This window comes from Tetrao urogallus (assembly GCF_951394365.1).
Source record: "Tetrao urogallus genome assembly, chromosome: 6".
Lineage (NCBI taxonomy): Eukaryota > Metazoa > Chordata > Aves > Galliformes > Phasianidae > Tetrao > Tetrao urogallus.
The window spans coordinates 3,545,351-3,572,459 of record NC_136819.1 but is presented as its reverse complement, the minus strand read 5'-3'; the positions used below and the strand labels follow the sequence as shown (position 1 = coordinate 3,572,459).

The following is a 27,109-nucleotide window of genomic DNA, read 5'->3' as shown; positions in this document are numbered from 1 at the left end:
CTACTGATGACAGCTAGGAAACCAATCAGCCTGAAATACAATTTAAGTGACCATTTTCCAATTGGATCCAAATCCCAGCTGATTTGTTTAATGCATTCACACAAACACCTCCACCAGAAGAATGCAGAGGGCAGCTGGATATGGGATAGAGGGCAGGAGGGAGAGGCAGAGAAGGGATCAAGTGACCACAAAGACAGGGACTTTTCAGCATGAGCTCCAATCTAAAAGCTTGTCAAATCACATCTTTTCATAAACTGTTGCCATCATCACAACACACAAGCACTGGTAGCCCAGATTCCACCTTTATCAAATGCTATAAGCAAGAAGCTAAACAAGAAGAAATAGCTTCTCATATTAAAACTGTCATAATGCTGGAGGTTTTTTTGAACACCACCAACAGATCAAGTAACTCAGGAAGGATATGTGATGCAAAATTCATATTCTAAGTATAATACGGTAACAAGAAAAGCTGTCATATTACCATAGCAAATGAAAAATCTCACCTGAACATATCCACTTGCTCTGAACTGCTCTCCTTTCCTAGAATGGTTACTTAGTTTGTTCTAGTAATCTCATTCAACACCACGTTGCAAGAAGCAGAACTTGAACTGCAGCTAAACTCCTGCCTACTGCTGACAGAACCTCACTCACACTGAAATCCGTACGAGTATATGGAAATGAGAGAAAATAACTACTAACCTTTCAGACAGTGTGGTCTTAACGCTGTTGGTTCGGACAAAGGGAGTCAGAGAATCATCTTTAGAGGCTGGAATCAAGCTCCCGGAGGAGTTATGGCTCAGCCCACCTCCACTGCTCAGAGAGATATCAATGGATTCACAGCTGGTATGAAGACTGCTGACAGACTGATAGCCAATGCCATCCTTGCTAACAGCTGAAGAGCTACTTGCGTTGGTGCCCCATGTTAAACTGTTGGAAGGAGCTGAATGTGCAGAACTGGGACTAGAAGCTAGTGGAGACTGGTTCAAATCTGTGTTTTTACTATAGAGAGGACTGCTGCCCCCACTGCTTAGTATACCACTGCCAGATGGTGAATCAAGATTACCCTGCTGGTTCATAGTAGCATGAGGATTGGAGATGACTACTGAATTTTTCATATTTTCTGCTGTTGTGATGGGAACTTGCTTACTAGGCTTTCCACCAAAAAGTCTGCAAAAAAAAAGACAGTATGAAAAATACATAACATGGAATATTAAATGCAAAGATATTTTATATCTTAAACTATCTTATATCTTAGGTTCAGAAAATCAACATTAAATAAATGATAATAGATTACATATTCAAAACTACAAATTTCTGAATCCCCTTATGCTCAGCCCACCTATGCTCGAGTCCAGAGACAATTACTACAGTTTCAAATCCATCCTTGGTGTTTCTGCACTGAATCATAGAATAATACTTTCTCAAAGCTAAAATGCTGCCTTACAAGACTGAAATATAGCTGTACTATTGTCTTCTCCTTAAGGGAAAGATACCAGAGAAACACCTCCCTGATTACTCCAAAACACCAAATAGCACAGGTTGAAAGCTTATTGTCCAGTGAAGTTCTCTGCAAATCACTGACTGCTCTGCACAGACCCAGCATCGTGTGCAGGGACGTAACAGTGAAGATATTTACTGACATCAAATGTAGGTTCATTTCAGTAGCTAAACTGGCTAGAAACTATCCTTCTGGAGTGCAGAATGAGACTGTTCCTTGTTTGGCACCTGGAACTGGTTCGGGAGAAGATCAGCTGAGTGTCCACCAGTGCAAGGGATAGGGTATAAAAGCATGGTTGGAGGAGGATGACTGCAGCTTTTCCAGTTTCACTGATGCCCATGCTACAACTGCACCTCTTGCCAAGAAAACATCTTTTCTAGAACACTATTCTACTTCTGCCTTTTAGCTCTTTTAACTGCTTTAGAACATCAGCTCTGCTCACCCATATCTATATGGACTTTCCCTATCAACAGCGTGTCGTACTGGGGATGAAATCTTACAAAGCGGGTGTCTATGGGAAGTCCTCAGAGAAGAGGACTACAGCATTTCTAGCTAAGAGCTCCTAAAGATGTATGGATGTGTGTGCTCTGAGCAGAACTTTCTCTGCTTCTGAGTATGCCCAGGTCATCTACACACCACATGCACACTGTTCAGCCTATCCAACCCTTCCCAGAAACTCAAGCTGCGTAACTTAGCTAGGCCCTCTACAGCGCTTGTAGTAAACCCAGTGATGCCAAGAACCACTGTACCTACTATATGCATGTGCTATCTTAGGCTTCAGCACACCTGTGCAATGCGTGGAATGCCTCCACTGGATCATTGCTGCTGCATACTTGCAGCAAAGCACTACTGGACCAGGCTGAGATGCACATTTCTAATTATCTTTGTCCAGCACTGCTCCAAAATCTGTGCCAGGAGCACTCAGCACCTGACTTAGAGAATGCAGGCATTCACAAACCTGCACAGATCTGGCACAGTTGGCTTACCTAGACCCCATGTCATACCTTAATGTTTAGGACAAGCTGACTTAGACAAGCACAAGCCTCCAAACAATAAACACCATTTTTACAGGGATTGAGAGATGTTTAAGAGTCTAGGTTTCATTTAGAATTAATACTATTGGAGTGGCTATGAAGAAAAATATCAAATCATACTGCAATACTACATGCCCTTCAGTAACAACAGCAGCTCAGGGTATTTCTGCTTGTGTGCCATTGCATACCACCTCTTTAGTTACACAGGCAATCGGAGACTTAGGGATAAGATCCTGGAGCTTCAAAAAAACCCCATCACCCACACACCAATTTTACAACCCGTTTTTAAACTAAGCAATCTTTCCCAAGCTGTTTCACAGCACCTCTGCTGCAACTGAAAGGACGAAGCGCTGTGGCACGAACAGGAACGCTTTGCTGCCAAAGGTAGTGCAGTGCTGAACCACAGCCTCAGAACAAGAGGTTGTGGTCTGAAGAGCATTCCTTTTGGGACAGAAAACATCCATCCCAGCAAGATAGTCACATCAACACAGGGATTAATTCTGGAAGGAAATACACTGCAACAACAGCCATCTGTTTTCTCCTTCCTTCTATTACTGACAAACAACTGATAAATTCAAGCTGGCTCTTTTCGGTCGTGCATGTCTCCCATTAACAGAAAAGCAAGGTATTATATGTGCAGTGCACAAACACTCAACCAGTAAAATATATCATGATAGAAAACAGCTTCATTTAGTAGAAATGCTGGATATGTAATACTTCAGCTAAAGAGAATATTCAGAGAATAGACACAGGGAAGGTCCCACAGCAAAATTACAGAATTTCACTGTTTACAACAGTTATATGCATTTGCAGACTTTCAGGCAAAGATATGGCTTCTAATTTACTGTAAGCTCAACCATTCTGCAGATTCTGTGGAATATTTTAAAAATTTCAAGGCTAAGAAAATATACAGGAAAAACTGCATGCAACCCATCTTAACTGAATGTGAAAATAACGCTCAAAGTCTTCTCAGCTGCCATTCTAGAAATCAGTAACAAATTCAAGAGGTCAAATCCAACTCTGATCATATGTCTCTATTTAGACAGCCTAGTAAAAATTCAAGAATGAAATTCTAGATCAAAAGATGGAATGGTGAAATTCAGGCTCAGCGTCTTCTCTCCGAAGTTGTACGTATTTCTGATGCAGCGCTTCAATTACATGGCTAGCAACATGGCTTTCTATTAATAAAAAAGAAAGTCTGCAATCAAAAAATCAATCAAATTTCCAGATTTATGTGCCTGAGGCATGCAACACTGAAAATCTGCACTTGCCACGTGGCATGCCTTAGAAATGGAAGGTCCATTTGAGTTTTTCATTTTAAGGAGCCTGATGAAGATTAAACGTTCTAAAAGACACGGCTTATCTAATGATAACCGGGAATAAAATGAATGAAGTATCTTGAATTAGCCTTGCAAAGGCTCTTCAAATAAAACCACTGGCCTAAAAAGAAACAGCTTACAACTCTATAGAGCTTTAGCCTAAGCTGCCATCACAGCCATTATGCTTGCACTGGTGCTTCAGATGGAATGTAGCTTTATCACATCACTGCAAGCAGGATGATGTAGCGTAACTGTATGGGCATTATGGTGTCAAGACAAAATGAAATGCAAAACACTGCCACTTGAAACAGACAAGCTACTCAATGTCAAACTAAATTGAAAAATAATATAAAATAAATGGAACCTTTCACTAATATCAAGACTGTGATGCACACTACATCAAGAAATTAATTCCTGCCTGCCCAACTCAATATTCATGTTAAATATCGTGTGGGATAGTGGTGGAGAATCACAAGACAAGTAAGATAGCTGTTCAAAAATACTCCTGAGATAAGAAATTTCAACCCAGCTTAGACAGGCATTTCTCTTAGGCTTCTTTGTACTTGAATAACCTGCTGTTATGAGTCTTACAAAACACTGGCTAAAACTTCAGTTGGGGTTAGGCACGTGAGTCTAAACATGGTAGGTCAGACTGTACCATCACAATGAACATTTGAAACAACTCTTCCATTGTCAATTTGTGATTTGAACCACCGCAGGAGCACGTCCAGGTCTGCTACATACACACTAGTGCAAGAATTCTTCAGTAACCTTCACACAAGAAAATATTTCTTCCTGTGACATCAGTACAGATAATGCCTTCTGGCACAATCCTTAAGACAGAGACTCATATCACAATTGCCCATACTTCTGCCAGACAGGCTGCTCTTCTTTTCCAAATGTTAAATTACTGCTCTTGTGCAGTCAACTGAATGGGCTGTGGCAGTCGCCAGGGTCCACAGGGGCCCCTTGGCCCTCGGGAAACCATGGCAACAAACGTCTTGAAGATAAGAGAGAAGAACAGGTTAGACCAAATAAGGAGGAAACAAGACATGCCACATGTCCATTGGTCAGAGGTAACTGTAGTAGCCCTAAGGCATGGGGAAAGCTTTAAGGGTGTGCTCCTCGCAACAAACCCATTTTGCCGCTCACCATATTGGTGTCGTGAAAAGCGCGCGAAACTGACCGGGGCTGTCGGAACACTTTCACAAAGGGACTTCAGCCAGAGTCGCCGAAACAAAGGCGACAAATGGTGCCCCGTGTGAGGAAGTCTCACTTGTGAAAGTGTGACAGCTGGCTGCGGGACAGCCGCAGGAGCCTGCCATGGTAAGGCGGCGGAAGAGCCGGAGGGGCTGATCCCCTGGGGCCAAGAGCAGCGCTGCGAAGTTATCCCACCACGATAGCTGGTGGAAGGTCGCGGAGGGTCTCATTTCCCTGGGCGACGATGGAATCCGTCATTAAGGTACTATATCAAACTTGTAAAACGTACTGCGGGAAAACCGCCCCTTGTAAGAACGAGTCCCTCTCTTTTCTTGAAAAGGAGGGACTTCTCTCTTTTCCTTATGAGATTTATGACTCCGGCAAGTGGGACTCTTTGACATTAGCGCTCGCTCAGAGAGCTATGTCGTCCCAAGGGGCGTTGGTGCTTAAATTTTGGGTTTGATTCGGGGGGCTTTGAAGGCAGCGAGGGAAGAAAAGACTGCTCAAAACCTTGCCAGAGATTTGTTGGGTTTGGATCCGGGCGAGGGGGGGTCACCGCGGGCGGGAGACTCCAACCCCTTCAAGGATCTGCCCCAAGACAAGACGGCGCCGGAGGCACCGACTGCGCCAGAAACGTCAACATCGGAAAAGAAGGACGAAGAGTCGCCATCATCCCCGACAGCTCCGCCCCCGTATCCTCTCCTGTACCCCTCTTTGCGTGGCTTTCGTCAGGGGGAGGATCCTAAACGGGGAGGGGAAGGGGCCGAGCGATTGCTGGCTGTGGCTTTGCCCTCAGGGGCCAAGCGATTGTTGGTTGCGGCTCTGCCCCCGCCACCCGTTCCGCCTTCCCAAACGGCCATGTTCCCAGCTAATCTGGGGAGAGGGACTTTATTTATCGATTGGGGCCGGGTAAGGGAGGAGATGAGAGCGGTGGAGCTTTTGGATGATTGTAAGGCATTCCCTATAGAGATCAGGGGACCCGTTTGGATTCCTTTAGATCCAAAGGCGGTAACTCGCCTTGATGAGACAGTAGGGAAAAAGGGTTTACGGTCGCCTGCTACACTCTCTGCACTGGAGGCAATTATGGCTCCGGGGCCTTTGCTTCCATACGACGTAGAGGACCTCATGCAGGTGATACTCGAGCCAGTGCAGTGTATGTTATGGAAGGAAGAGTGGTTGGCACAGCTCAGGGCTGTAGTCACTGCAGCGACACATAACCCACGACACCCAGCAAACGGTAGGAAACAGGGAGAGGTAACTAATCTGACACGGTTGTTAGGGTATGGGGAAGGGATGACAGGGTCCTCCGAGGGCCAGTTCAGACGACTTTGCCCAGGAGAGCTGATAGCTTCCACAGAAGCAGCTCTGACAGCCTTCAGAAGGTTCTCAAGGACAGCTGAACCTTCTGCTCCCTGGGCAGAGATAGCCCAGGGTCCATCTGAGTCATTCTTGGATTTTGCCAATCTATTGATTCGGGTGGTAGAAGGCTCAGATCTGCCAAAGATTGTCCATAATGCAGTAATCATGGATTGTCTTAAACAGAAATTACACAAAAATGTTAAGGATCTTATTCGAGCTGCTCCCGACGACCTCAATACTCCGGGAGATATCATTAGGTATGTACTAGAGAAACAGAGAACAACGCCCTCACCAATGACGGATTAGCAGCAGTGTTAGTAGCGGCGATGGCTGTGAGAGAGGATCAGAGTAAGGGGCCATCTTTTAAGTGTGGTCAGTTTGGTCACTTCGGAGCCCCATGCCAAGCCCCTGGGAGACAGAAAGGGGAAGCAGGGCCAGACCAGACCTGCCAAGCCTGCGGGAGATCAGGGCACGCTGCGCCAATGTTGGAAGTTTGTCATACTGCCGCAGGGAAACGAGGATGGGAGGGTGCCTTAAGCCCAGGGCCCCTCCCCCGGAACACCAAATGGGCCAGCCAATGCAACCCCGCCTACCCAAGGTTGGAGTCCCGTACCTCAGTGAGCCCCTTGCCCACAGTGAAGTTAACCATGGGAATGGGAGAGTGCCCCTTAGGCAGGATCATGCTTACGTGTGTGGGGAGCGTACTTTCTTGCAGGTCCCCTGAGGAAGAGAACACCGCAAATATGCCCTCAGCTATGGCGACCAAGATTTTGTCTGCACCTTCGGCACCCCCCTTCACCCCCCCTCGGCTTCAGCTTCGCATAAACAAGTAGAAGAAGGCGTTCAACTGTCTGCACTTTTATCTTGCAAAACGGCTCAAGTGCAGGAATGCAAGGTCGTTGAACCCCCCCCCCCCCCCCCCCCCCCCCGCTGTATCTAAGACAACCGCTGTTTTTGCATAATCTAACACCACCTGTGGGGGCGTTAGAGAGAAGTGAGCTGGGATGGGACACTTGCTGTCTCCTCTTGAGAGGTGGGATGCAGTTACGCCCAGGGGGGTGGGGACTGCAGGCAAGGCTCAGGTACGGATTGGTCAAAAGTTAGGGAGGCGGTAAAAGAAAAACAGCAGAGAGAAAGGGAAGCGATGTAAGTTACAGGCGCTGGGATGATAGTGTCTGGCCAGCACTGTCCATCCTGACTGCGCCTGAAGGAGCAGGTGGCATCCGGCCGGCGCCCTCTGCTCAGGTTGCACCCAATGGAGAAAGAAATAACGGTAGTCTCCAGACCCACTCTCTGCCAGAGTGTTCAGACCCATTGACTCGACCCACACATCCTTTTACAAGATTGAGTGCGTATACAACCAATCAGAAGGCTCCACAACAGTCAGTGCTTGATCAAAGGGAGATGGGCACAGTGGGAGCAGTGCGGAGCCCGCAGCTTCCAGCTGTGACTGAACAGGATAGCGAAAGGAGAGAGGTGAATCTGCATTTAGGAGTTAAGAGAGATGCACTAACAGATTGTGGGAAGTTTAGATCTAGCCTGATAGAGGAAGGAAGAGCATGAGAGACCTTCCTGATAGTGGGGAACGATAACAGAGGCCCGGAAGGGGTACCCCTTGATCCGAAAGGCATCGCACACCTGATAGATTGTGCAGAGAAACAGGGATTGAAATCACTCCTTGCTTTAAATGCATTAGAAGTCCTGACAGCATTAGGCCTTCTCTTTCTGCATGTAACAAATCTGATGTGCATGGTGCTTAAGCCAGTAAGGTTTCCCTGAGCATGGGAGAGATGTCGCAGCAGGCAAAGAAGGCGAGGACTTGGGATGTGATGGGATAGGATCTCCCCCTGCTCAGCGGTGTGAGACCTGCATCGTGATTTGCGCACCATGCTTCATGAACTGTCTGCAATAACATTTAAGTAATCAACGACTGGTATTCCAGAATACCATAGGCTTCAGGAAAGATTGTAACTGGGCTCGCGTACGCGCTGTAACAGATGTTTAACTCTGTTTAACTCTATTCTGTATTCAGTTATAGTTGTATTAGGTCTAATATTAATACGCTATACGCTTATAGTCATATTATATAGGTGTATAGGTATATAACATAGATAAGTATAGTGTATGCTGAGATGAATGACTCATCACAAATGCTAAGACGAACGAATCAGCATCGTCTAAGAATGCAGTATATAGCTTTATGTAGAACTCACGCTTAAGACATTAGGATTATTAGGTTAATAGGTTATAGGGTTATTAGGGTAGGATTATTTGGCGCGTTGCGATGTAACGGGGCGACACTTAACTGAGAGGATGATGGCATGTATAGGCGTAATGCAAGGATTTCGGGGTGCACATGATTAGGGTCCTCTCAGGTTATAGTAGATTGGCCTGTGCTTAGGGAGGGGGAAATGTAGTCAACTGAATGGGCTGTGGCAGTCGCCAGGGTCCACAGGGGCCCCTTGGCCCTCGGGAAACCATGGCAACAAATGTCTTGAAGATAAGAGAGAAGAACAGGTTAGACCAAATAAGGAGGAAACAAGACATGCCACATGTCCATTGGTCAGAGATAACTATAGTAGCCCTAAGGAATGGGGAAAGCTTTAAGAAGGGTGTGCTCCTTGCAACAAACCCATTTTGCTGCTCACCATATTGGTGTCATGAAAAGTGCGTGAAACTGACCGGGGCTATCGGAACACTTTCACAAAGGGACTTCAGCCAGAGTCGCCGAAACAAAGGTGACACTCTTGTCTCACAGTATTCTGTGTATTTACAACACTAGTCAAACTGCTTATGTGAAATTAAGTACAAAGACCTTCGTGTAGGACACTGAATGCTTCTCAAAATACAGCCAGACCTGGCTCAAAGAGTCCTTGATCATTCAGCTCTAACTAACATCATTTCACAATCAATGAATTTATTGCCTACCTGCGCAAAGTGGGAGAGGCCACGTCAGGGTACTTGGCTCCTTGCTGGTGAGTACTTTGAGCTCCACTAGAAGCAGTCTGTGATGCAGGGTTCACTTTAACAGAATTACATGAGGCCACGCTTTCGTTGTCAGACGAAATCCCTTTCTCTTTATCAGTCTGATTGACTAATCCTGGCAGAGAGCTTCCAAGAATTACCTTGGCAGGCTCTCTCATTTTAGGGACAGGCAACCCAGCTGATTTGCTGCTTATGTTGCAGTCTATGCTACTAGTGCTAGATCTATTCCCAGCTCCACTTCTGCTACTTGATTTACTGGGCCTGGGTAAACTACGATACTGAAGGTTAGTTCGAGCACTGAGCGCTAAGTAGCCATCATCCTGGTTCTGTGAGCCATCAACACTAGTCTTCCGACCAGCGGTCCTACCCATGAGTCCGGACGACTTTGGGATTTTTCCCAGAGTAGCTGATCTGCTGGTGATAGTTGCCCCACTGGCAGTAATTATGGTCATGCCTATGGCTGACCCGCTCTGTTTCTTAAATCCGAATGCATTAGCATTAGCAGCAGTTGCTCTAGAGTTACTTGTGGGAAGCTTTTTGGATTCATCACCACTGCTGCGTCCTGCATCTGATGGGGAACGTTTAACATGTCCAGCCTTAGGAGATAGTCTACCCTTCTCTGATACCTTGGCGTCATCAGTTTTCCCTACAAAAATAGAAAAAGAATTCTAATATTTAATGACTTGAAAACAGCAAGCAAATGATGAAACTCAAAGCAGCATGAAAAGCAAAAGCGTGCTAACCACAAGAGTGTGGTTAAAACTATGATCTAGTCTGCACTGAACTTAAAAGCCACTCTAGTGAGTTATACATGCAGACTTGCCAGAGAAAGTATATGGGGTGTTTGCCCTTGATAGCATGGAAAACAGAACAAACTTATGTAATAGTGACAGATTAGAAAAAAAATGTAGCGCTCTGCAGCTACTACAGACTGATCCCCTTTTATCATCAGAAATAAGTTGTGTCAGGCAATCAATTATTTTCCTAAAATGTATTTTTCAAGAAAATAAGTAGTGACTTCAACTTTTTTGTGTGGACACAATCAAATAAGAGGCATTAACTTATATTACTTGCTTATGTAACTTCACTCATTTTTCATTCACACATCTGCAAGTGCTAAAATCAACTCTAAATTTACGAGAAAGCCCAGAACTAAAAGGCGTTTTAGTATAAATTAGCATGCTGGTTTAGTACTGGAAAAACAAAACAAAACAAAAAAAACCTCTCCTCAACCACATACACTGTATATTCTGAAAGTTAATCGTGACTTCAAAAGCTAAAATTACATTATTTATGCTTCATATGTTAATACTATGCCCAAAAAATAGTTTGGCTTAAGAACAGGGTTGTCTTGAAAACAACTTTCTCAGTGTACAACTACAAAATATTCATTTTAAAATGAACGGGAACAGAAATGTGGACGTACAAGTTGCTGTACATGTTGAAAAAAATACCTAAAAATAAAAAGACAGGATTACCTGAAGTTCAGGTTCTACTTCTATCAAGAATTCAGCCTGTTTCCCTACTGATCACCTTTTTTTTTCCTTTGGCTTGTTTACACCTTTCTCACCTGTTCCAGGTGTCTTTAATGTGCCCGAGGTGGTTGAAGGTTTAGTCCTTGGTGTGGTAATGCCAACCTGAGCCGACATGCCCCGTCGCCAGGAACCCGTCTGCGAAATAACAGCGTTCTTCCTACCAGAAGTGCTTTTATCAGATTCATCAGACACATCAGAGGGATTCCTCCTCCATTTGGATCCTTGCTCCATTTTTATGCCACTGTCGGATCCTCCATCTGATTTCTTGACTTCATCGCTGGACCATAAGGAATTCCGCTCGACCTGGGAATGCTTTTCTGCATCAGTCTAGGACAGATAATGAATTATAATAGAACCTTCACAGCACATCTTCCTTTTGAGCAGCTTCATAAAAGAGAACTATTAAACCGATTAATAAAGTCAGCACTCATCTCTGAGTACCAATAAATGCAACATGCCACTGAATAGGAAAAGTCACATTAAGAAAAGAACCCCAACAACGGTATATCTTTTCTAATGCGGCAGGGATAGACATAAAAAACACACAAGTTGTTCCCTTTAGAACAAATAAATAAATAAAGAAGAAGGAAAAAGAACTTGGTTTATAAAGGATACATTCAGCCCTATGCCATTCATAAACCCCCTCTCAGATTTCTGAGGAACCCTTTACAATGCAATGCCAAAAAATCATTTTGAACCTGTGCAGCTAGCTTTCCTTTGTTCCTGCTGCTTTTCTATCTCTTGTCTGGCAATCTGATCTCCAGAGCATGATGAGGCAGCTTTTTGAACAGATCTGAAGATGTGGAATGCTGTTAATATGCTAGGAAGACACCCAAGAACCGAAGAAGAATGAATCCCTCCCAACTTTCTAGCAACACTCAAGCCTGTCTCAAATACACAAATTACATCAGTTTTTCAACCAGCTCTTACAAACTGTTTTTCCCTATTCTTTGAACAGACTGATTGTGCTGCCAGTCTTCTATTGAGAATTTAGCAAAGATGTCAAACAGAGAATTTTCTCATGTGCAAACTTTTGCCAAATTCTCAGAAGCTCTTAAATGAATTCTATTACCACATATGTGAAATATATTTGCTCTGTACTAGCTTTTCCTATTGGCAACGATTACTATTAAAATTATCCTTTTAGAACTCCTCAAATGACGTTGATTAATTTAGTAATTAATTTAGGAATACCACAATCAACTTTTGTGCTCAGGTACAAATGACCTGCTCCAGTTAAAAACGTCATAATGCTCTCCAAGCATGACATCATGGGTTGGTGATTGGACTAGATTACTTTAGTGGCCTTTTCCAACCTTAATGATCACAAAAGAGCCTGCCAATTCAATATCTAATCATGAAGTCCTCCAGTAAGACTCAGTGAATTTCTGGAAGTTGCTGAGTACGATACTCAGCACTGTGCAGCAGTAGAAGGGTAATAATACTTGAAATTGTTTCCAATGCCACAAAATATCATAAAGCTCATAATCTTTTCCTCTCTTTGAATAAGCAGAAAATCACAGCATATGAAAGGATGCGTGATAATGTATCGTGCTTACAGCAACATACTGTACTTTAAAGTTTGTAAGGTATGTTTCAACTTCATTACTTCCCTTTTCTTACCAGATCACATCATAGGTATAACAGAAAGTAGGGGAGGTATGGTTTAATTTCTTCTGAGTTTTACTGTCACTGCTTTTCTTTTTTTTTAAAGCCAGAAAACTAGTCTAAGTGATCAGTGTGTGAAAGACGACGCCACACATCAGAGTGGTCTTTTTTTCAGTACGTGGGTTATTTATCTACATTTATCTAGGTACTGAGCCATTAGCCTAATGAGCATTTGCTGAGGTATTGATTTAGATACCTTTTTCTTGTTGCATTTTCTTCATGTTATTCAAATTTTATTTCCTGGACACTCAATTCAAAGAATGCCACTTAACATAGCACAGAGAGAAACACTGCCTTCTAGCTTTCTCCTTTTTGTATGGTTGGAACACTTTAGGATGGCTACCTTTCACTGCATGAACATCAATAGGTTTGTAACACATGTGAGTATTTCTGTGTCTGGAGTTTCTCTAAAACCATCATTTCATGAAAATATCTCCTATTCTCACACATCTTGGAAGAGAGTATAGGCAAGAAACAACAAACAATCAGCCAACAAAACAATCCCAACATCATCCCTCACATGTTGTTGTTAATGCCTCACTTCAAATACCTTGCCTGGAATTGCGTATTTACACTGTACACATTTGAGAGCAGGAAATACACCTACTTGCTAGTAAAGGCTTTATTATAGCTTTGGTTGACTATGAAATGCACCTGTGCTTTCCTTTTCCCCGCTTCACATCTGTAACAATAGTACAATCTCAACACAGTAAACTGTACTACAGCAGGTCCTCTCTCTCCACTCTCTTCAGTTCTACTTCATCTCCCACTCATAATTTTTTTTCCAAGATCTTTTCCCCAGCTTTTGAAACGTGCACGTTTACCCTCTGAGCTCCTTGGCCAGAGATGTTTGCTTAATGGTAAACAACGAGAACAGCACAGAAACATGACTAAGGAATCAAAGGCAAAACATGGTGAAACCTGGCTTCCAGTTTCAGCAGAAACTCCACCCACCTGAAAGGCCTGGATTAGGTGAAAGTGGAAAACTCTGCTGCAGGACACAGCAAGACATGCAGCACAATAAATCTATTCACTAAGCTGTAAACAGATCAAATCCATCTTTGATCCAATGAAACTGGAAGTCATCTTGGTCCAACAGTTTAAAGATGCTGCTGTTTTCTATTTAAAGGAATTGCTTCCTTTCCTTCTTGTGATCTCTGTATGATTATGAGAACAAGTTTACGACTGAATCTCCCCTTCTATCTTGTTCAAGTCAAATAAGTTATTTTCAAATGCCCACCAATGTCTTCATCTCTCTTTGCAATATATGTATGATATGACCTTAATGGCACTCTATGCAGTGCTGTATTAAAAGGTAAACCAATCAAGTCTCTGCAATGCTTGGGAAAAATTTACAGCGCTGCAAAAGCAGCATAGCTACGTTAAATGGGTTAGTGTTTGGCATAAGCCAACACCAGAACAGACTGCACAGTGAGGTTGTGGATGCCCCCTCCCTGGAAGCACTTAAGGCTAGGCTGGATGGGGCTTTGAGCAACCTGGTCTAGAGAGAGGTGTCCCTGCCTATAGCAGGGGGTTTTGAATTGGATGATCTCTAAGGTCCCTTCCAACCCAAACTGTTCTGTGATTCTATGATAACCAGAGCAAGACATAGTGCCATGGTAAGGTAAATTCTGGTTCCCTTCCCTGGCTTGTTCAGAATCAACTTGTGAACACCTCCACATCACTGCTACCAAAGGGGACTACGATAATCAGTGTCTATAAAGATTAAGTCATGGCCATTTCTAGGGCCTGGCTCTCAGAGATGAACAAAATACATCTTCTTTTGCAGATGGAGGTATTCAGCAGTTCTTAGCAGAGACCTTCTTTTCTACTGTGAGCATGTCCTGTTCATTGCAGAGTAACTTGCTGATTTTATCAGTAGACACTGACATGTTAGGGCTCTCTCCCTTTGATGAGCTGTCTTATTTGTCTGAACTCCCAGCTGCACATGTGTTAGCTTCCACTCCCTCTGTAATTATCTGAAACCCAACTTCTGTACCACCTCAAATAGATGCGGTAGCTTAAAAGTTAAGTGCCTGCTATTTACAAGAACCAAAGCAATGGATCACCTGAGAAGAAAAGTCTGCATCCCTGTGCAGATGTGTACCAGTCCTTTGTGGCTTACCAAGCAAGGGAATGCAAACCCTGGCACAGGTCACCATACTCAAGACAAGGCAAAAAAAGCATATATGCAGCAGTCGTTATTGTCATGAGCAGTGAGGACTACTTTGGGCAACAAAAAACAGCCCTGTAAGATGCACATGGTTCCATCACTCCCTGTTATCTCCATAGCCATGGCTGACAAGAACAGGATTTTTTTTGTTGTAGTTAAATGAAAACAAAGTATTTTATGGATAATAATCTGCAGTTAGTAGTACCTAGAATAAACAGTTTCAGTCATGGAAACTGAGGAGAGAAGCAGTTAACAGATATAAATCAAAGAACTGTAAACAAACCCGTACATTTTGGCTCCCAGTTCCCTCTTCTAATGGCTACGCTCTTTACAAGCTTCAGCTCATCTCCTTCTGGCCTATGCTATAGGTCTGCATTCTTTTGGATGCTGTGATAGTTGTGGAGGAGGAAGAGAAGCTCAACAACACAGATTTTGATCTCTTAGAGGTGTTTCCAAGAATCTGATCCATCAGAAGATACAAGTCAAATGAGTTTCTATTTTTTTTCTTAGTTTAATATTTAATCACGTCTCCTTTTTCCTCCTTTTTTTCTTCCCGACAGTATTACAATGTTGAGATATTAACAATTGTCAAAAAAACATTTGAGTTGCCTACGTTATTGCCTCTGTTAAGATACTGAAAAACATGCTTGATACACCTTAACTCCTCTCAACTTGTACAGGACTTGCATTAGCAGTTTCGAGCACACATGAAATCACTGATACACAACCAGAGGCTAACTGGGAATCTTTAATGTAGGCTCAAATATGCACTATGGCAAGGGAACAAAGAGTAAATATATGCTTGCACCACAGTCCTGCAGGCAGAGTAAGACTTCACAGCAACCACACTTCTACATTAGAACAGGTATTAAAAGCAAATTTAGGGTCCAGTTACGAAAAGAAAGAAGAATAAAAGAAGAAAGAAACAGAAGAGAAAGTTGTCTATCCTTCCTTCTCTACCTGCTGCAGTGCTGAGTCACTGCAGGGCAGTAGCTTTGACATATATACATGTAGGCTGCTGATGGACACAAAATTTATCTTCCTATGAAATGCTGCTGGGAATAGTAAGCCTGAAGTAATGTGCAGCCCCAGAAGTTACAAATAATTTATTTCATTTGCCTAGTACATGCACATTTCCGATGGGAGTGCAAATAATCTTTAACCTTCACGCTGACTTACTCAAATTCTATTCTTTGAAAAAAAACGTAACATCCTTTTCTAGGAAGAAAAATCCCATCTACTAATGCATGTTTTCTGTACAGCAGTCCAGTTACGAAGGAAAAAAAACATTTGTTGCCATAACACCACAGCAGATATTCCATGGATAACACACACAGAGGAAACATTCATAAACGCCACATACGATGGTTGCTGCTGCCTGACATTTCCTTTTCAGCAACACCCACTGCATTGAGGGCTGTGCATGCGTTCAGTTGGCCAGGTACATGGGAAAGGGGAAGGTGGTAAAGACACATAAAAAATATTAGCATGGACTAATTTACGAATCTGGAGCTTAGTTTTGGTGAAGTATGGCGCTTAGCATCAGTCAGAACAACAATATTTCTTGGCATTCTTAATGTTTTTCTCAATCAGTTTCCAAGTTTTTCAGTCTGCGTTGCTGAAAGGCTGTAAAGACAGCTGCAAATTAGAACAAGGTTACTGTTTAACTGAAAAATATTCATGCATTTAATTGTTGTTCTGTCAGGAAATAGTATCTGTGAAGGCATGAATAAGAGTTCATCCAACTTAAGACAATAATATTGATTGCATGAGAAAATAATAAATATCAGTGTTACTCTTTTACTTTACCTGTGCATCTAAGTTTTTACGGGAGGAGGCAGGTGTGTTGGCGTAAGAGCTGATAGAGGAGCTGGTGTTAATGTCATCAGTGCTGAGATTATCTATGGTGTCACTGATCCCACTGCTGACAGAGCTGCTGTCATCCCAGCTGGGGAAAAAACAACACAACAAAGGAAGAAAACATGGGTCAAAAGACAAAACATAATTCAAAAGAAAATTATTATTTCTTCAAGCTGTATCCTACCGCTGGTTGCCAGGTGAAGATGGGCTCGTCATTTTTTATAACTTATCTTCATTAGAGAACAAGTCCGAGTCCATGCAGCTCATTGATCTTGCTGTTGCTACGCAGCCTACTCTGCCACTGTGAAGTTGGCAGCACCTATGATGTCATTCTTCTCACTGGCGCATTGAAAGTCTGAGCAAACAAACCTTGAAGTGACCCTTGGAACAATGCCCACAGTCCCGCGCGGGGGGGAAGGTGTTGGCAGCAAGGTGTGTGTGGGATCATCACAGCCACGATGCAGAGATGGAATGCAAAGGATCTCAGAGCAATCTTTTGCACTTGGCTGTTACACAACATGCAACTTAGATCTACAACTCACAGTACCAGTGGTATCAGAAATGTTTAGAAAATAGACAGTTGCTATCAACTGAAAGTTTGAAAGAATACCATTGTCCAGACAGCACATAATCCTCCTGATCTGTGCAACACATCATCTGCAAGCCCAATACCCAGCCAGTCGCCAAGCAGCAGAAGACCATCCAATGAACTCCTCTTTCAAACTTTCCTTCTGCAAGTTGTCATGCGGTACAGAATATGCCTTTGGCCACTCCCTGCTCCATATGCCCACCAGCCCCTTGCTGGCAGGACAGGAGGAGAAACAGAGAAAACTAAAATGGCCTTGGCTCTGTACAGTGCTACTCAATAACATCCAGGAACATCGGTGTGTTATCAACATTGTTTTTCTCCTCAAACCAAAACAGAACATCATACCAGATGATGAAGAAAAACAACTCAGTCCTGCTGAACACAACAGCTAACTACGGCTGGAAATGCACAAATACAGATGTTACACATTTTTCAGAAAATTCTGAATGGGAATTTGCACAGTTTCACCAGCAGCACACCTTGCACAGAACATCAGCTGCAATAGGGACATTGTGTACCTGCAGGAATGGTTACTGCTTGCAGCTGCTTTTTCCTACTGCCTTGTTTCAAGCAATGGTACTCACCAACCTGCCAGTAGGGTCATTTGTGAGAATTTTTCCTGCATCACCTCAGATGCAGCCAGCTTGGCTGCTCACATCAACATTTAAGGAGCCTGACTGATGTTGCCCTGAGGAACCCTTGCTCTGCTGGCCCAAACTGTACCCTGTAGCAGGACAGGGACAGTGAGGGACTGGTGCTTCCTAGGGCTCAGCACCACCAAGCATTGCCACTGGTCTATTTCAGTGGTGAAGCTACATTTCCAAGGAAGGCTACAATCTTTGTCTAGATTTTCCTTTACCTGTACATTTTTGAAGAGGAAGCTGATCTAATAGAAAACAGAGGTAGAAGCTAACAGGAAGCTCCTAACCTGAGTCTCCTTGCAGCTGGCTAAACCAGCCAGCCAGCTTCTATGTGACAGCTTTCAATTTTTAGAAACAGACCCTATATATTTCACATCAGAACCTGTAACACAGAGCTATTACAACTCTGTCTGCCAGCAAGATGGCGTTCAGTCCTCATTCCTAAAAAGCTACCCAATATGCACTCCAGATATAGTTACTTTTCCAGCGGGGGTGGGGGAGCGAATTCTTTATCTTCATAAAGAACAGAAATGTTACATTGCTGAGCATTCGCCACCCTTAGCCATCACAGGCCCCAGTTCAGCAGTGTCTAAAAAACGCATCTCATTTCAATTGCAAGCAGTTTTACTGCTATCAGCCAGTCCCATCGACTTCAGTCGGGCAATCTCGGGCAATATGGAAATATGTAAGTGCCCTCCTGAACTGGGACATGTGCTGAATGACAAAGGTGGAAGCATGCATCTGAATGCACTGATTGCTGTGGCTTCCTCTTAAATACATCCTGGGCTGTACATCTTTCATGTGTTGATGGAGGCTGTGGCCACTGCAGTTTGCATTTTCAAGGGTGCTATCTGTTGCTAGGTTTTAAAAGGTTTAAAAAGCCATCCTGAGATCCACAGAGCTGTACAGTATTTTGGTGGCTGGAAGATAAGCAGTAATGCTCTTGCAGGCATGCTGATCACAGCAAGAAGCAATACTAATGCCAGCCAAGCATCCACCACTCATAAGCAAGATGCTGTTACATCTGTCACCCCAGTAAGTGCACCAGCCTGTATTTGGTGCAACACACAACGGTGCAGAACACTGCATCTGTCATCAGATGGATGCATTTTCATTGCACACTGCTTTCACAACAACCCTGAAGGCTCTACGTAAATCCGTTCACTTTTGAGTTGGAGCCTTGATGGTTAAAGCCAAAAGAAAGGATGCAGAATGGGGAACCCAACAGCCCTTGTAATTACAGTATGCTTGGTTCCCAGAGCTGCGATAACATCTTTGTAATTTAGCTGGTGTAATTAATAATGGCTGATGTCAGCAAAAGTCTACTCAACCATGACCTGAAGCTGGAATGTTTGGGCTTTCCTTTCTTTATTTGATCAGTTACCTGAAACTTTACTTCGATTACTAAAAACTACATAAAATCTTATGAGTGTATTATACAGGGAAATCATCCAACTATCCTCTTAAAAACCATCCCACTTCTGAAAATAGCTGAAGCAAATGAGGTCAAACAGCTAGTAAAGATGTACTGTCACAGATGAGATGGAGGCAGGGGTGCAGCAAAGCCTTAAGCAGTGCTGAAGATCGGGTGGAGAAGTTTACCATCACAGCCCAATGCTAGCACTTCTGCCTTCCTATGGAAGGTAGAGCCTCTTCCTCCTCATGCTGTCTCTTTTTTTGCAGTAGAAGTAGGCTTTGATGTTATCAGATAGTTACCTAAAGCACACCAAGCTGTCTCCTGCTCCCTACAAGCCCAGCAGTACCCTTGATCAGAGGGAACTCCCTTCCCTTCCCTTCCCTTCCCTTCCCTTCCCTTCCCTTCCCTTCCCTTCCCTTCCCTTCCCTTCCCTTCCCTTCCCTTCCCTTCCCTTCCCTTCCCTTCCCTTCCCTTCCCTTCCCTTCCCTTCCCTTCCCTTCCCTTCCCTTCCCTTCCCTTCCCTTCCCTTCCCTTCCCTTCCCTTCCCTCCCCTCCCCTCCCCTCCCCTCCCCTCCCCTCCCCTTCCCTCCCCTCCCCTTCCCTTCCCTTCCCTCCCCTTGCTGCTCACCCTATCATAACAAACATCTTTGCTAATACGGATCACCCACATAAAGCACTAGGTCAACTACTCCAAGCTGCTTTTTCAAACAGGTTTGCAATGTGGTTAGGCTCAGACTTGTATTTTTCTACAGTCTATCAGTGCTTTCCCATCTTGCATAATCATCATCCAGAGAATTGGGTTTTCTCTTGTCAGCTTGGAGGGCACATGAAACCGTCGGAACCACCACACGGTCCTCAGGACATACCCCTCACTACAGAAACATTTGCAGCTTGCAAGTCCAAAGAAAAACGTCATTAAAACACAACTCAGTAAAGCTATTGTTAAAGGCTGGAAATCCACCCTTTGCTGTGGATGGGTGTGGATTCTAACATTGCTGGCTCTTCACTCAAAACCAAAATTACAATGAGCTGCTGAAAAATACATTTGTCAAAGACAGGGCCTTGGGGCTCTACAATATTTCAACTGGAAACATGGTAATTATCCTCTTCTACCTAAAAATTTAACTATTTATTAGTTGATAGGAGAACAAAAAAAAAAAAAGATCAAGGTGTAAAATGATTGAAACTTTGCAGCGCTTTCAAAGAACTAAAAGGAAAAATTAAAAAGCCAGAAAAATGTAATTGTGCTATGAAGTGAGATATTAAATACTGTAGTTTCACTGTTTTCTTCTGGGGTTTCCTATAATACTGACATCACTGTCACAAATCCCAAAGCCATACGCAGCCCCTTCCGTGGTTCTCCTCTCAGACTGTCATAAAAGGTGACACCTGTTTGTAGAAGAATGTAGAGCAATCTACTTCAAAAACAGCAAACTCAGTTAATATATGTCACTGGGTTATTAATCACCCACCAACTCTCAGTCTTTGTTGCTCTCTTTTACTAAGTCTTCATGTGCATTTTGAAACAAAACGTTCTGTTTCCAACCAACGGTGGTGCTCAGGGACAGCACTCTTGAAACACGCTGATAAGTGAGACCATCCAAATTGAAAAGTAAAACAGGGAAGGGGAAAACAAATACAGATCAATTCCACCTGTCCTTTCTGGAGCAGAATCCAATCCCTACACAACATTTCTGGCACTCAGTTAACCTCCTGGAGGTGTGCTGTGTTGTGTGCATTCATCTAAAATAACATTTCAGGATTCACATTTAAAAGCCCTATTTGTAAAAGAGAATAATTATCAACAGAAAAGTATCAATTTGGGTTCAAAAAATTAGGGAAGAAAAGAGTAGTGGAAGTAGAAATCTGCACTTTCTTTTTGCTTTTTTTTTTTTTTTATACCAGTACTAGTAACTGTTTGAACAATAACACTAGATTTTATTTTGCCCTTGACAAGCTAATGCCAAACTTCAAGCGAACACAGCTAAGTGTGCACACGTAGGGGCTCCTAAACCCATCCATCTAATCTCAGTATGTTCATCAGTTGACATACTCCAAAACTTCATGAAACAATGTGACTTTCTGCTGAAACTGATCATCTCATGCCATATAGCAGAAATTCCAGTGACAATCTCTTTTGCTCCAAGACACTTCAATTACTCACTATCTACAGCCACTAAATAGAGCAGTCCCAGGGCTGCATTAAGTTGCAAAACGCTTGGCTGGTAGAACTTGTTTTCTGGCCATTGTTCAAAACAATTGTTCCTATGGCTCTACACAGCCCTGGGGTGAGGTGATAAATCAGAGCCTTTGACCCAAATGCTGGATGAACAGTATGGCACAGCTAGCTCTGAAGAACCCAGCTCAAACACTGTAAGCAGCTACTGACCCTTGTCTCCTGGGCTTGAAACTGTACTTGCAATAACTTTCCTCTTGGACTGCTGCTGGCCCCCCACCTACTGCTCCATCCAAAGCATTCCTGTGCTGAGAAAGCACGACCTGTCCCAGAAAAAAAAATCACTGTGAAGCATACAGCCCAGCAATGAGACAGTGGCTCTTCAGTGGTCAAGTCAAAGACGTTGGGTTGATGGCTGGCTGAGATGACCTTAGCGGTCTGTTCTCACCTCAAGGATTCTATGACAACCCTATGATTCAGCTGAGGACTCGGCTCAGTTCCCTGTGTTCGCCCCTCCAGCAGCAGAGCCAGGAATCCACAGCCAAGCACCAGAGGGATGCGCAGATGCAGCTCACAGCTGCAGCGTGCTCTTCTCTCCCTTTGGCCCTGGCCAAAGCTCTCCGAGGCTGCAGGGATGAGGCCCAGCGCCCAGAACTGATACCTGGGGGATCGGTCCCTTCCCAGCACAAAGGCACTCTTTAACTCAGCCCCAAGAAGGGCTGGCACTGACTGAAAACACCAAGGCGCTTTCTGAAACAGGTCTGCCATCTGAATGCTCCTGCAGAACTGAATGGGGAGGGTGAGAGCTGAGCAGGTCACGAGAGCTCCTGTTACCTGGCAGCCTGCTTTGGGAAACAAAGGAAAGATTCATAGCTCCAAAATAAAATAAAAATGGGCTGAAACACAACGAAGGAAAAGGAGAGATTAGCTAAATTCTTAGAGCACTGACGTAACTAAACAGGGGAAGGAAAGGAACGAAGGATAGCGTGGAAACAAAAACATGCAGCAGGCATGTCAATTTCTTGCAGTGAGCAGCACTCAGAGCAGCCTGACCTGGCCTGAGCCCTGCAGCCGCACACCCTGCGCCAGGCTACCTGTCTGCAGCCTGGGCACCGACAGAGCACAGGCAGGAGATGGCTGCGTCGCTCCCCAGCCTGTGCGTAATTCCTCCCGCCTGTGCTCCAGCTTTAGCACAAATGCATCTCCTGTAAGGTCAGCACATTGTAATCCTAGGAACATGCAGCACAAAATGATCAGCTGAAGACTTGAAAACAATCTGCAGTCACTACTGAAGTTTTTCGTTACTCAAAACACAACACAAAGCTTCTACGTCAGTGAACTAAGGCAGAAGCCTGAGCAGAGGGAACAAATGCCACCCGCAGCATCCCTGGCAGCTGAGCCCACGGCACCAGGACTGCAGGCGTTCACTGCCTCTCTCCCACCGGGAAAGCTGAAAGGCAGTATCTGTCCTTCTTAGGACAGAACTGCAACACCCTCACTAGTGTCCGGTTTATGGCAGGCTTTAAAATTGAGCTTACTTGAAAGAAACTGCAAAAAGGAAAAAGATGAAATGACCTTCAGAGACAAAGAGTTCATCAGGAAGCCAATGCAAATTTGCACAGGAGTGAGAGCTGCACAGTCTGCACTGAAATGTGCAGTCTGTGCTGCGATAATGGCCAGGAACAGCCTCACTCGTGCCTTTGTTTCAGTGAGGAATGAGCTCATTCTTGTTGCGAGATCCTTCTTTTGCTCAGAGAGCAAAGGAGTGTTAAAATATAACAAAGCCCTATAGTTTTCTGCAACTAAAACTGTGTGACATGGAGCGACAACCAGTTAGACTGCGACCTATTAAATAGTCAGTAAAACTCACAGAATCCCTAAGTAAAGCCAGAAAAAACAAACCCAGCAGTAGCTGTCAGTTCTCACACACGGGCTTTCTGATTATTTCATCAAAATATTTGTAACATAATAAAATATACTGACTTTGTGTATTCGGCAAGCCAGATGAAATAGAGAATGCAGGGAGAACACTTCCCGCATTTACTGTGCTCTCTAACACTTTCCCATTGCTGCCAGAATTTGAACGCTGGTCCTGCTCGCACAGAGGTGTAACACAGCACACACAAAGCGCAGAAACTCTCTTACCTTGCAATGTTCCTTGGCCAAAGCACTTCTCCACCTTGCTGCCCAAGAAGAATCCCAGGAAAGGGGCTTAGGTTTACTTTACAGGTTGATACCTTCATTAGGCTACCATCTAACACCCCACGGAAGGAAACAGCTTGCAACTTGACTATCTAGCCACAGGCTTTGCAAAGTTGGAGGAAGGCTGTTTTTCAACAGCACCCAGTATGCAGCAGATCTGAAAGACACTGGCAAGTAAAGCCTAGCTAGAAGGTGATCATCAGAAACTTCCCCTAGAAAGAAATCTGATCCCTCAACAAAATTAACCTCTGAAGTGCTGGAAAAGTGAGAGGTCAAGGCTTTCTACTGGTACTAGGTCATCTGTGAAAAGCTGTAACCTGATGGCAGTAAAACAGGCAGACTGGGTGCCTCCAGATCACATACCGTAACGCATTAAGTAAAAGCCCATGTCAGCAATCCTGTACTTGAAGGTACTAAATGACAGTATTTGATCTCAGCTCAAAGCCTACAATCTGTAAAAGTGTATTTCCTAGTCTGTTTTTATAGTCTCACAGAATGAGTCAACTATGTGACTGCTAAAATAACTATGGTTCGCTTTATGAGAATGCAGCAGCATAAAACCAGATGACATACTTCAAATGTTTTAACATCAGATATTTGGAACACTGGTAAAATACAAATGTACACATGTACACACATAAATAAAAAATATTTTCAATACAGATCCGCTGGTAAAGACCTTGATATCTTTATTTATTAATAAAGAAACTGGGACAAGATATGTAAGATTTCTCTGTTCAGGGATAAAATACACTAAACATTATTCACAGATGTAAAGCAAGGGACTTGCCACTTGTCTTTAATTCAAGTAGAATAAAGATGGGTGTTTATACATACTTGGTTAATAAAAATGTACCATTTTGAGTACTCAGAACTCTTATTTTAGCCCAATAAAAATGCTCCCTGACAATATTCTTCCTACATCTCTGCATTTGGCTGTATATGTGGGATTTTTTTTTTTAATTTATTTTTTTTTCTAATACGTGAAACTATGCCAGTTCTATTTAGAATCATAGAATTGCTCAGGTTGGAAAAGACCTTAAAGAGCATCAAGTCCAACCACTACCTGACCATCCTAGCCTAACTAACAACCCTCTGCTAAATCATGTCCCTGAGCACCACATCCAAATGGTTTTTAAACACATTCAGGATGGTGACTCAACCACATCCCTGGGCAGCCTATTCCAGTGCTTAACAACCCTTTCTGTAAGTGTTTCCTGATATTCAACCTAAATTTCCCCTGGCACAGCTTGAAGCTTTTTCCCCTTGTCTTGTCACCTGTCACCAGTGAGAAGAGACCAACCCCGCTCTCGCTGCAATCATCTTTCAGGTATTTGAAGAGAGCAATAAGGTCTGCCCTCAGCCTCCTCTTCCCCAGACTGAACAGCCCCAGTTCCTTTAGTCACTCCTCATAGGCCATATTCTGCAAGCCATTCACAAACCTTGTTGCTCTTCTTTGGGGGCAATTTACTGTGGGAAGCAGAACTTAGAGGCACGAATTACCCTTATACTGCACAAACAGAACCTATAAACATCAGAAAACCTGTGAGACAGTGAGAACTGGACTGCCGGTTGCCTACAACCCATGCAGACTCACCATTCATTGGGTCTATGGCATACTAATTGACTCGGTGCAGGGGGTAGCACCTTCAGGCACACAGCAGGAAATATCCCCCAAAAGTATTCCCTCCCTTTCCCCTCGAAGGGAAATATTATAAACAGAAGGGGAATGGTGATAGTAACGTTGATGATGCAAAACACAGTGGTGTTGGATAGCCATGCCTAGTTGGGAGTAGAAGGGAGCACTGGAACTTGAAATAGAAGAGGCCAGGAGCCCAAGGCTGGATGAAGAATGAAGGTTCAACATCACAGTGAGCAGAAGGGTGCTGGTGAGCGAAACAGCAAATATAGATATGTAAAGAAAAAGACAAACAACTTGACTCTTGCTGAAGTCTACGCAGTTGCTAACATTGCCTAATGCACTAACATTCAGCCATAAGGGAATATGCAAATCCATTCCCATTATTACAGTAGCACTTGTTCAGTAAGCAAGAAGCTACATTACTAATCCAGCCAGGGTATGTTGCCGTTGTCCAGGCCACTGATGAGCAAGTGTGTCATGAAAAAGGGATGGGCAGAGAAGACAACACCAGGCTGCAATCCTAGCCTCACCTCAAGAAAATCATCAACCATTCAGCCAGAAGCCAAAGAAAAGAGAGGGAAAGAATCAGCAGAAGTCAACTGCACCAAGATAGTTATTAACTGGGTCCAGCTTGGACATCTCATTTTAAAAAAGAGGCATGTTTTAGCATAATGCTGCCCTTTTGGTTGAAAGAGTTAAAATGTAAGTATTCAAAGGTTATAAAATAATGACTTTGCGCAGAAATTCTTCTGCCAAAACCTTCAAATAAACGAGTTGCAGTCTGAGCTTGCTTTTCTATTCTGGAGTCTATATTTTAGTGGCCATGATGTTACTATAGCAACAAAGACAACTGGTAATTTAGAGGCTGGTGGATGTGACAACTTGCAATTTGGAACAATACTAACAATAAAAGTGGCTTCAGAAAAGCATCATTTAACACAAATGTTTGTGTTTCAAAATGAAAAAGGCCGTTCATTTAGTATCTTTTTGCAGCTGGACTATTATCCATATTAAGTTAGTCTAGTGGTGAATGAGAGATAGAAACATGACCCTTTTGCTTTTTGGTACGTCTGTATCTTGCAGTGCAGTCATCCCAGCCCTTTCACAGTGCGTACGTGCCTACATGCAAAGCCGCAGATGCCACTAGCATTGTAGAAGATCAGACAAGAGTCACATAGCTTTTTAAACAGAAGTATTTATTATCCACAATAAAAGCGAGGGTAAACTTACTCATAGACTCATCTCTGCTGAGTTTAACTGCCCTCAAGGTATCCTTTCTAACAAATCCCATGAACTGCTCTTCATTCATTACTAAAATCACAGAGCAGTTGCTAGAAATAACTCTTAGATATCACAGGTACTTAAAAGAATCCCAACTGGAATACAAAGGCTTTCTTCTAACCTGTCTTCACCAAAAATCTCCCCCCAAACTTGGTGTTTCTTAATTATCTGCTTATAGAGTTGTATAGAAAATTAGCACCCAACTCGCACTAGTGGGTAAGGGCAGCAAGAAATGTTCTAATCCCAAAAATGATGAAATCTGAAATGGCAAGCTAGGGGGAAAAAAAAGCATCAGAACATCCCACCTTTTAAATCAAGAGCTACAAATAAAAACAAAATCACCAGATTAAGGTACAGTGTTGCTCTCTATACACTAATCTACAGCCCCTTTGTCCTCCTTTTCCTGGCAGCCCTTCCACTGTAAAGGAGGAGGGATTTTGCAACATAATACCTATAACACTAAATACAGAGGGATATTTCCAAATGAATTTTACATGTAGTAATAATCATAGTTTTATGGGTCAGGAAGT

The 27,109-nt window shown here is 43.4% G+C and overlaps 1 protein-coding gene across 2 annotated transcripts in view; it reads right to left on the bottom strand.

The window, feature by feature from the left end:
- Positions 1 to 27,109, bottom strand: part of NAV2 (neuron navigator 2) — a gene marked incomplete at both ends in the record, with an annotated part of 305,316 nt that overhangs the window by 35,226 nt on the left and 242,981 nt on the right. For both annotated transcript variants that reach the window (XM_079537585.1, XM_079537584.1), the window contains 4 exons: positions 700 to 1,167; positions 9,339 to 10,041; positions 10,966 to 11,257; positions 16,581 to 16,719. In XM_079537585.1, the coding sequence (XP_079393711.1) occupies positions 700 to 1,167; positions 9,339 to 10,041; positions 10,966 to 11,257; positions 16,581 to 16,719 (1,602 nt within the window). The remainder of the gene's footprint in view (positions 1 to 699; positions 1,168 to 9,338; positions 10,042 to 10,965; positions 11,258 to 16,580; positions 16,720 to 27,109) is intronic.